General features: G+C 45.7%; 1 protein-coding gene across 1 annotated transcript in view; it reads right to left on the bottom strand.

Moving 5' to 3' along the window:
* Positions 1 to 335: 335 nt before the first annotated feature.
* The window catches only part of NETO2 (neuropilin and tolloid like 2), an 18171-nt gene continuing 6912 nt past the window's right edge, over positions 336 to 11594 (bottom strand). Inside the window, exons 5-6 of the mRNA XM_015409415.1 lie at positions 8989 to 9102; positions 336 to 916 (exon numbers count right to left, since the gene is read on the bottom strand). Of these exons, the coding sequence (XP_015264901.1) occupies positions 336 to 916; positions 8989 to 9102 (695 nt within the window). The remainder of the gene's footprint in view (positions 917 to 8988; positions 9103 to 11594) is intronic.

Raw genomic sequence — 11594 nt, 5'->3', positions numbered from 1 at the left:
ACACAGGATTTTCTTACTAGATGGTACCACTCCAGAATGCATGGGGGACAGGCAGAAGGTTACTTGTTCAGAAGCCCCCTATTGAAATCTCGCTGAAGAAACTTATTCCCAGCATGCAAGATTTCTGTGAACAGGTTTAGATGAGGGGTATTTTGAAGCAGCCCATCCCCCTTGGTGCATGGAGTCCTGTGAGATGACTGTACCACATCAGAAACTGCATGTTTTTCCTGGGTACATTTATGTACATGAAAATTATAACTTTTATATATATATATATATATATATATATTAAATATACAGTATTTACATACACTCATCTCGCTTTTGAAATGAGACTAGAAGTCCATTGATAAGGAGCCCTGTGCCGCATCCTCTCGACCCCTCACGTAGATTTCGCATGGAATCTCCTCCATCACCCGGTCTTCTATGACCTGTTCTGGGCACTCATGACCCTGTTTGAAAGTGTAACTGCTTTTTTTGAAGGTGCTATTAAAGGTCTTCATTGGCTGAGGCTGTGCAAAATCATTGCGGAAAGGAAGTTCCATTGAACTGAGGTTGGTCCTGCTTTGCTTTACCGTAGCTGCTTGAGAGCCACAGTGGTGGTCATGAATGCATCGCGAAGCTGTCGAAGAGCGCCTCATCTTCTGGTAGTTTTCAAGTTCTTCGGACAGGTCGGCCAAGTCGGCGGAAATCTCCTTGTCTCTCAGCGAGAAGAGCTCGTAATGAGGAGGATCGAACACCTCCTGGAAGCCGGTTTTGTTGAAAGTGGTTCTGCACGCCATCACCTTCTTCCGTGGCTGCTTTACCTGCACCAGGATTGAGATGATGAGAAGAACCAAGACAACCCCTGAAGTAATCCCAATTATTGTGCCGTGGGTTTTGGTGATTTGCTCAAATAGTCCCGTCTTCTTCTTTTCTGTAAAGGAACAAAGAGAAGAGGTGAGCAATTTTAAGCCTGTCACATTAAGCACATGGTTAGGGTCCCATTTACAAGAGCAAGATGATTTAAGCACTGCTTGAGAAATTTTGTAAAGAAAATTTAAAATCCTTCCTCCTCTCCAAAGTGGTGCAAGTAGTTGTGACACTGAGTATGATTCAGCACTGATTAAGCCACGGAAGGGGAAAACTTTCTCACTCAATTGAGTGAGTAAATAGACTGGACAATTTGGTGGGGGCCGAGAAGACCCTCACTGACTGCCACAGCATCCTGCCTCTAAAGAAAGGGCTCCATAAGAGGACTGCATCCAATATAAACCTGTTTCAGCACAAGCCACGTTTCCTACATGTAGAATAAAGCCCTGCTTTTCTGTATGTTCCTGCAGGTTGTACAAATGCAAAGTGTGCTGCCCCCAGTCAGCGTTACCTGTAGTTTAGTAAAACTGCTCTGTATCTTTAAGACTTGTTGCACCTGGGAATTGGAGTCCACAGTTAGGGGTCCCAGAAGCATCCCTCTGACTGGCTCATTAAGAGTAATTTCCTGAGCTCAGAGGTGCAAAGATAGGGGTTTTATTGTTCTTTTCCATTTCTTTGTCCTTCAACCCTTACTGCAAGGAGAGGGGAAGCCCATCTCTTTTCTCACCATGGCTATAGAACTGACCTAGATCACAAAATGTAACTTTCCACCCAGCTATCTGGTAGATTGTGAGTAAATGATCTTCTGAATGCGTGTGAAGTTAAATAAAGACGATTTAAGCTCTCCTCAGTAGTCGTGCAGTGACTCACACCTAGAGAGCGTCGGCGTAGCACAGCTCGCACTGGACCGGACACAAAGGAATGCAGTTTGTTCATTGGCAGTGGAAGAAACAAGATCAGAAGAGACATGTAACATCTGGGTATTCAGTAGATACTGGGCTTGATCAATCCACGAGTTCGAAGGCTTCAGAAGATGCTCCAGCAGTGAACAATCCATGGTATTTCTAAAGAGTAGACAAACTCACCATGGCAACCAACATAGTTGTGATCCAGCAACTCCCTTCCAGAAAATGGTATAGTTACACTGAAGACCTCTTCTTGAATTTCATCAGGGATATTCTCTAGTTTGGTGGTAGTTTACAGTTGATTTCACAAGAAACACAGCCAGGACGAAAATATCTATCCCCAGATGGCATTACGTTAGAGCAGGGGTCCTCAACATGGCAACCACGGGCAGCATGGCACCTGCTGACACTTTTCTTGGCACCTGACAGGTGTTTTCAGAAAGTGGGCGTGGCCCGGTGGTGCTTTTGCCCAGTAAAGCTTCTGATGGACTGTGCAGATTTTTAAAACAGTTCCTTTGGCAGCAGCTGCCCCCACAGCACAAGAATCGGCACTGTGTGACTGAGGGTAAGCTGCAGTGGCCACTTTGTGGCTGGCTCTGCCTCTTGCGGCAGGTATTTTGTGACAGCCGTTTTGTGGCTGTGCCCATCATGCTGTGTCAGAATTCCAAAGGTGCCCAGAGTCAAAAAGGTTGGGAACCCCTGTGTTAGAGGAGATCTTCTCTCTCTCACTTAAAGGCATTTCAAATGCTGTGTTAGAGGAAATATGAAACTGGAAACCTACTCTCTCTCTCTCTCTCTCTCTCTTAAAGGCATTTCAAATGCTTGTTGACTTGCACTTCTACTTAATTTTTAATCCGATATTTGCTAGAAAAGATAAGTAGATGAACCAACTGTCTGTGTTAATTCTTCTCGGAGTGTCACATGGCTGAATTGAGATGTTGTACTTAACTGTGACCGCGGAAAAATGTATATAAGCCTGGCATCTTGAGGAACTTCACTCCTCCCTCCTCACAAAGAAAATCACATTTAAAAACTAACTCCAGTCACCTGGGATATAGGAATGCAGATGTGCGGATTAATGGCCATTACAAACCTGTTTTGTTTTGTGGCAGGATGAAGAGAGGAAAACTAAGTCTGGATTAAACCTTGGTTTAGTATTGCGCTTAGTGGTGGTGTGGGGAACGGAACTGGTTAACTTGCTTTCGTATGTCACAGCTAAGCAGAGTAAGTTTTTAACTGCAACTCTCAGATCAAGAGAGGAAACCGAAGACTGAGATGCACACAGAAGTCTAGCAACAAGACGGATTTGTGAGCATTTTCACATTCTGCAGTTAAGCCCAACATCTGAATGCAGCCACAATATGTTTTCCAGCTCTGCTTACGCAGAGACACCTTGGATGCTTTTTGCAAAAAGACACAAATAACATATTTTCTCCCTAGACGGAACTTTTTTTAAAACATGGAAATAGGACGGTTGTGTATCTAATGTGATAACAGCCTCTTTAGATCTCATTAGCGGTAAATAAATAACATTGAATAATTGAATAATTTATTAGTCTGACCTCCCAAATGAGCTAATGGCCTACAGATGTATGTTGAAAGCAACACCCTGGAGCAGCATTACAGCACGTTAATTACAGTATACGCTTCTAAGCTAGCAGAAGGCCCAACATATATCAAAATCCCTAGAAACATCTCCTGCACTTACAGACCTCTTTCAAGACAGATGCGTGAATAACAGCAGTGTTCTTACTACACGTTCACATAACTTTACATATGGATGAGGACTGGTGAGAGAATTCGCTTTTTTAAAAGAAAATAATGTGGGAAGTGCCACACACTAATTCCTAGAACTTCAATGACCACTGGTTAGATCCACTGGTTCTTCTATGCATGAGGCACAAAACACACAGAGGGCGGAGGGCATGAAGCCCCCAGGCAACAGAGGATACAGCAGCAAACAAAGCGAGGGGCATTTCCCCCCCTGCAGCGGAGTCTTACCACTACAGCTTAATCGGGAGAGCCACAGACGGGAAGAGAGCAAATCTTCTAACTGCAGGAACTTTTCTCTCTCTTGCCTCTTAGGCTAGCTTTAGGAGAAAGTCCAAAATACCCTGTTCAAATCCTCTTTTAATCCCATTACACAGACCTTTGTGCACTCAACAGTGAGTTGTATACATGTAGTTGCATGCAAGGATTCTGCATATTTACATGCTAAATAGATGGCTGCCAGTGGACCAGGGTGGGGGGGGCATAGAAGAGGAAGAATGAGAGAGAGAAAGAGAAATCAGAAGGGAGAAAGTAGTCAAATACTGTATCTGGGCCCCGGTCACACGGGCCAGATAACGGGCGCAGAGGGGGGGGAGGTGTGGCTGTTCACCCCGGAGCAAAATAAAGCGCAGTAGCCCGATCACACGGTCCCCCGAGACTCCGCACTTAGGCTGTTCGCTGGCGATCACACGGCGATGCTGGAGTGTGGCAAAGAAGCGGCGTGGCAAGCATTTCGCGTTTATGCGCATGCGCAGTTCCGCGGAGCAGCACTGCTTTCAGTTACGTGTTTGTGCACATGGGCTTACGAAAAAACATCCGGTTTGTGACGGGACGTGGACGGGCGCCGGATGCAACGGGATACTAGCACTCCCGCGATCAGACGCCCGCCCCTGCCCCGCGTTTTCCGGATACTAGTGCACTTTTCGAGGTACTTTTTTACTGTGCATCTTCGGCGGGATGCCACGGGTGCGCTACGCTTCCCAGATGTTGTGGTGTGATCGCGCCCCGAAAATCCGCCTGACATTCGTGCCTTTAGTGCGGCAAATCCTCCGTGTGAACGGGGCCCTGGATAACTAAAAAGGAGTCTCTGGTTAACTGGGCAACGCATTTAAAAAGTCGCTTTAAGGTACGTAATGTGTGTAAAAACCGGAGATAACAGAGTGCCGTCTCAGGGAAGGCATTCCTCCTCCACTCTCTCTCAGGAATGAACACCTCTTCTGTGTTCGCTGCACGATATGCAGGCCTCCTCTAAAAACAAAGCCTGTCTTTAAGCACTTGTACTCATACTAGAAATAATGCCCATTGCGGAAATAAATACAATGGGATCTAGAAAGAGGCTCTGGGAGAGTGCTCACGCCCGCCCCTGCCCCGCGTTTTCCGGATACTAGTGCACTTTTCGAGGTACTTTTTTACTGTGCATCTTCGGCGGGATGCCACGGGTGCGCTACGCTTCCCAGATGTTGTGGTGTGATCGCGCCCCGAAAATCCGCCTGACATTCGTGCCTTTAGTGCGGCAAATCCTCCGTGTGAACGGGGCCCTGGATAACTAAAAAGGAGTCTCTGGTTAACTGGGCAACGCATTTAAAAAGTCGCTTTAAGGTACGTAATGTGTGTAAAAACCGGAGATAACAGAGTGCCGTCTCAGAGAAGGCATTCCTCCTCCACTCTCTCTCAGGAATGAACACCTCTTCTGTGTTCGCTGCACGATACGCAGGCCTCCTCTAAAAACAAAGCCTGTCTTCAAGCACTTGTACTCATATGTCCTTTGAACCACTCAGTAAAACCTGATACAATTAATCAACTAAAATTTTCTTAACCAGTGATAGATAGCCAGTCAGGAGGGCAATGCTCCCCCTCCCGACTACGCGGGAAGCCTCCCGATCAGCACCCGAACGAAGAATGAACCAAGTCCCAGGCTGTTTCCGGGGGACCCGGAATGCTGCCACAACGCCCTCATAGGGGAGGATGCCCAAGGAAGGGAGGGGGACGAGGTCGCAGGGCCGGACGTCAGGGATATGACCGCTGGAAGGGGGGGATGGTGGGTTGAGGAGCGGGACCAGAACCCACTGGAACCCAGGCTGGTGGCTAGGCTCCTTTAAGAAGTGGGTAGTGGGTGGAACAGGTGTTGCAGCCGAACAAATAGAAGGAGTTTGCAGGTGAAGCCGGGGAGGATGCAGGTGGTTACGGTTCAAGTAACAGACGGAGAGGAGGGAGCGAGAGGCGGCAACGCCAAGATCCACTCGAGCTCATCTATTGAACCACCACCATTGGGTAAGAGTGAAGTTAACTCTGCCAACAGGAGTCTGAGGCAAACCTGACCCTCCACTGCTCAGCAACATCCTGGATCCTATCCACAGCCGGCTCGACCCCTTTCTACAACCCGAAGGTGACATAGCCTTACTCATTTCCCTTCCTCCCTGATGAAACCAGCTTAAACTGATCTCTGTTCTGAACTAGCTCCTCTTCTGAAAACCACAGATCCTACAGTACCAACCCTTTCATTCTAGAGCTGTAAGGTCTAGGAAAGATGACATCTCTGGAAGAGGAATGATTAACGACAGCAAGACAGATTCACAAACTGTATTTGCTTTGATTAATAGAAGGTTACAGGATGACGTTTGCCACACCTTAGGCACTGAGAGTTAACAGCGGCAGATGAGAATCACGAAGAGATTTGATAGTACTTTCTCTGAAGACACACAAGATGACACTACTAGATTATAGCAATTTCCTCCATATAGCTGCTTAAAGAGGGGGAAAGATTCACCCAAGTTTGGGAAGAAAAGGTCATTGTTCTGGGTGGTGACAAGTGGTACAACCACGAATAAAACAAGACATTCAGAAGGAAGAAAAATAGTGAACTTGTCATCTCTTGGATATTAAAAAGCCTAGAACAACGTCCATATTTACAGCTAAAATACAAGGGATAATTTGTCTTCAACACTCTAATTCTGCAGCTAGAAAGACAGCACATAGTTTCAGCCACTGTACTTACGAATGCGAAGGTGCCATTCTGAAGTGAAAGAATATAGGCAGGAGAACCCGAATTGTTACCTAGAGCACTTTCCCCCCCAGAAACAAGCACTAACTAGGAGGAATGATTAATGCAAACCATATTGTGGCACAATGGCCCCGATGACCCACAAACACTGCTCTGTTCGGCCCTCCGAGGTATCTAGATACCCAGTGAGTGTCCCATATCCCCACCCAGTGACACACAACACTCTCTTGGTTCCCCTCTCTAAGTGGCTTTTCTTTCACTTCTCCTTTGGTACGCCACCACCAACTGTAAGTATAGAATAAGTAAGTTACCACCAACTGGTCATTTTAGGCATTACCCACCAAGGGAGTGTTTCCATTGTAAGACTCCACGTAACACCTGTGTTTCCCGCTACCCAATGCCTGGTTACCACAAGGACAGCTTGCTATACTTGCACAGTCGTGGGGGGAAAACCAGTTTTGCAACTGTCTGGCTTCCTTCTACTGGCACCCATTTTAAATAGCAAATTTGAAGGGTGGTCACCCATTTTAAATAGCAAATTTGAAGGGTCTATGAGGTATGGAGAACAGCTTTGAAGGTCTATGAGGTATGGAGAACAGCTACCAGAATTTAAAACAGGAAAGAATTTATGAAAAAATAAGATGTTCCCGCACATGCTCTCTGCACAGAAACAGAATGAGCCAGGAATACAAAGGAAAGATGTGAACACATGATCCTCTGTCCCTCAGCCCTATACATGCCCTAGTTGGTCTTGTTCTAAAGCTGTCTTATTAAACTTGGAAGTTTTTTGTTGTTCAGTCGCACAGTCGAGTCCGACTCTTCGCGACCCCATGGGCCAGATCTCGCCAGGCCCTCCTGTCTTCCGCCGTCCTCTGAAGTTTGCTCAACTTCATGTTCGTTGCATCTATGACACTGTCTAACCATCTCATCCTTTGCCGTCCCCATCTTCTTTGACCTTCAATCTTTCCCAGCATCAGGGTCTTCTCCAATGAGTGCTGTTGGAAAAGGGTGTTCGCTGTGAGCAGTGTGTTCTCTTGACAAAACTCTGTTAACCTTTGCCCTGCTTCATTTTGCTTTCCAAGGCCAAACTTGTCTGTTATTCCGGTTACCTTTTGACTTCCTACTTTAGCATTCCAGTCCCCTATGATGATGATGACATCATTTTTTGGTGTTAGTTCTAGGAGGTGTTGTAGGTCTTCATAGAACCGGTCCACTTCAGCCTCTTCTGCATCAGTGGTTGGGGCATAGACTTGGATTACTGTGATGTTGAACTTGGAAGTTAATGTGTTCTAAATGCTTCCTATTAACTGGGAGTCTCTGTACAGGCAGGCAGCCTTTTGTACCTTCCATGTGGCAATGGTCACCATCTAAGATGGAGCCTGACGTGGGAGCTCCCGCCTGCAAGTCACCCGCCACAATCTGAATCAGCCAATCAGCTGCACTGGCTCCAAATTGATACCGGGTCAGAGTCAAGGTTTTGGTATTAGCCTTCAAGGCCTTGAATGGTCTGGGGCCAGTGTACCTTCAGGACCACCTCTCCTGATATAACCCCCAAAGAGCATTAACTCTGGGGAGCAAAATCTCCTGGTGATCCCTGGCCCGAGCCTGGTGGAACTCTCTGCCTGGCGACATCTGTGCCCTGTGGGACCTGGTACAGTTCTGCAGGGCCTGCAAGATGGAGATGTTCCGCCAGGCCTACAGCTGAGGACAGCAATGGTTCACCATCAAGCCTGGCCTCCATCTCTTGCCCTTCCACCCCCCAGGAGGATACAAAGTGACATCAGATGCCTTCAGATGAACATAACGTTGCACTGTATTGTTTAATTGATTCATTCACCATCAAGCCTGGCCTCCATCTCTCACCCTTCCTCTCTTCCATGGGGAGGGTACAAACTGACATCAGATGCCTTCAGATGAACATAACGTTGCACTGTATTGTTTAATTGTTTCATTGCATTTGTTTAAACTGTTTATTGATACGCTGCTATATGTTGTACACTGCCCTGAGCCCTCCAGGGTAATGTGCATTTACAAAGCCTTGTTGTTTGGTATTTGCATGATACTTGGGAGCACTCAAGAACACTCCCTGGAGTAAAAAGGTATTTCTCCAGTATTACAAAGATTTGTTTGGAGAAAAATAAATGAATCTTGCTGTAAATGATTTACATGTCACCTGCAATTGATTTTAGTTACCTATGAAACTAACAGACTCTTCCAACTAAGAAATATAACATCATACATTAAATGCGTTTGTATGTTGTTGTTGTTTAAAATCAAACTAGGCAGCTTTGGTCGCACCAATGTTCAAATTCAGAAGCCATATACATAAAATAAACAGGGCAGCTTTCTGTGTCAAAGTTCATCATCCACTTTGCTTTCTTAAGGTTGGGTAGGCAGACTTCAGCTGTCCTCAGGCACAAACAAGGTGAAAGTCTTGGATTAAACATCCACCACACTCACCTTTGCAGTGGTTTTCATCCCAAGGATATGCACAGTTTTGAATGCCGTTGCAGACTAGAGAATTATTGATGCACATGTTGCTATGGCAAAAGAAGGTGCTGCCTGAGCAAGGAGCTGAAATGAAGAGAGAGAAGAAAAAAGCAAATTTTATGAGCTGCCCAAACTTTTTGAAATGCACCTTCAATATGTAATTACTTTATACTTTGATGCAGAAATTTAGGTCTAATGAAGACTGCTGAATGCTACATTTGGGCATTTTCAGAATATCTTCCACAGCTATGGCTTCAATTAATATTATATGCATTCAAAGCATCATAGCAGTACCGATTTTTCCCACTTATGCTCTTTTGGCAGCTTTTTCTTTTGAAGGTAATTTATAGTGAATTAAGCAAGTGGTAATATAGCCATGTCCTCACTCCAAGCCAATTAATCACACAGGGTCACCAACCTCCTGGAGAACACACACACTCTCTAGCACCTTTCTATCTCACCTTTTCTCCAAGTAGCCCTCAGTGGGGGGGTATGTGGTTCTTCCTTCCTCATTTTATCCTCACAACAATCCTGCGAGGTAGGTGAAACTAACTGGCCCAATGATACACAGTCAGCTTCAAGGCAGAGTGACCATTTCAACATGGGTCTCTGTTGCGGCAGCAGCTAGGGAGGTTCACTGATGGCTGCCACCACTCTGGTACGGGTCCCATAGCACCCACCCTACCCCTTCTTACAGGACTTTAACAACAGGTTTCCCCTTGTACGTGACCAAATGAGGCATGAGGACCCAGGCAGAATAACAACTACTTTAGATGAATACCAAGTAAGAAAAATGAGCAAAGTAAAGGCAGGTAAATCAGTAAAACGATAAATCCTAACGCATCTGTCTGCACAGTCCTAGCCTTCCCTAGGTACCTGTTCACAGTCTAACTCACCCTTTTTGGATGAGGAATCCCTTTGTTTGACGGCAGCAGCTTCTTCCAGCCCTGGTCCCTGCGAGGGAGCCCCCTCCCACTCTGGGAAAGGCCTTTTATCTCCTCTTCCCAGGCACCACCCTCTGTTCCCCTGGAGCCAATAGGCCACCCCGGTGTCTGTAGGCTGCACCACTAGGGGCCCAGGGTCACATGATAGTCTCTCAAATCCTAGTCCAACCGCTACACCACACCGGCTCTCTTTGTATTCAACTAAAAAGCCATTTGACTTTTAATTAAAAGTCTTGCTGTTTCTATCCTTAATAGTTAGACTTTGTCCTGAAAGAGCTCCGAATAGCGCCAACAGATTCAGAGGTACAGGCTTATTTGGAGATAACTGGCGGACAAGTAGGTTTAGATCAAAACGGTCAATCATAATTCCCGAGTCTTCCGGTTTTAAATGCCTGACCTATTAAATAAAGAAACCCAGTTTCCAAATATAGCATATCCCGAAACTCTCATCCATGACATAGGCTGCGGCTCTGCCCCAATTGAAGCTGCAGCACATTCAAAATACAGAGGATAAAAGCCTTGCTGCAAACGCGGTACACAACACCATAGAAGTGCAGCTGGCTTACAGCCAAGCAAGGTGCTGCAAGCGACAGCCGTATCTCTCCATTTCCTCCTCCTCTGTAATTTTCAGATGATGAATCTCACGCTGGGCAAGGAAAGCCTTTGCCCCACGAATCATGACACGGTGTTTTACATAGCCTGAAATTACACTAAAATAGTATGCTGAAACTACCTAGATTTACTGGAGATGCAGTGGCAGGAAGCACTTGTTACTCAATTCGCACCTCTCTGTTTCAAGGGGTAAACTTATCTGCTGATAAGGTCAAAACTCATCAGAGGTGTGGCCCAGGATGCTGCAGGGGTGTCTTTCTTCTCATGCCGTTTTCTCAGTAGAAACTGTAATCCCTCCACTAGATCAATATTAATGAGCCCCAGTGGAAAAGAAGATAGGTAGCCATATTGTATGTTTTTCCTAGGTAAAGGTAAAGGTCTCCCTTGCTCGAAAGCCAGTCAAATCCGACTCTAGGGTTGCGGTGCTCATCTCCGTTTCCAAGCTGAAGAGCCAGCGCTGTCCGAAGACGTTTCCGTGGTCATGTGGCCGGCATGACTAAATGCCAAGGCGCACGGAACGCTGTTACCTTCCCACTGAAGGTATTTATTTATCTATTTATCTACTTGCAATTTCTTGCTTTCAAACTGCTAGGTTGGCAGGAGCTGGGGCCAGAGATGGAAGCTCACTCTGTCACGCGGCACACTCGGGTCTCGAACTGCTATGCCACAGACCCTCTGGTCTGCAGCTCAGCTTCTTCACCTCTGAGCCACCGCAGCCCCTAACCCTAGGCTACATCAAATGCAGATCCCCAGTCCGGTTGTTGTTTTTTAAATTAATATTTTATTCATATTACATAATAACAAAATATATAAGCTTACCACCTGCTGGAGGGAAGTATACATAATACATAAACAAAATTATTGTTAACATAATATACATAGTTCAAAAAATTACTGTACAATATTCTATTACCACAATATCCCCAGAATAATTACAATATTAAATTATATTGTTTGGGGGAAGAATATTGTTAGAAACTAAAAACTTGCCATTCCTTGTTTTCGAACTGCTAGGTTGGC

The sequence above is a fragment of the Gekko japonicus genome, unplaced genomic scaffold (genome assembly GCF_001447785.1).
Source record: "Gekko japonicus isolate JY-2015 unplaced genomic scaffold, Gekko_japonicus_V1.1 scaffold794, whole genome shotgun sequence".
Lineage (NCBI taxonomy): Eukaryota > Metazoa > Chordata > Lepidosauria > Squamata > Gekkonidae > Gekko > Gekko japonicus.
This window is presented reverse-complemented; position numbering and strand designations above follow the sequence as displayed.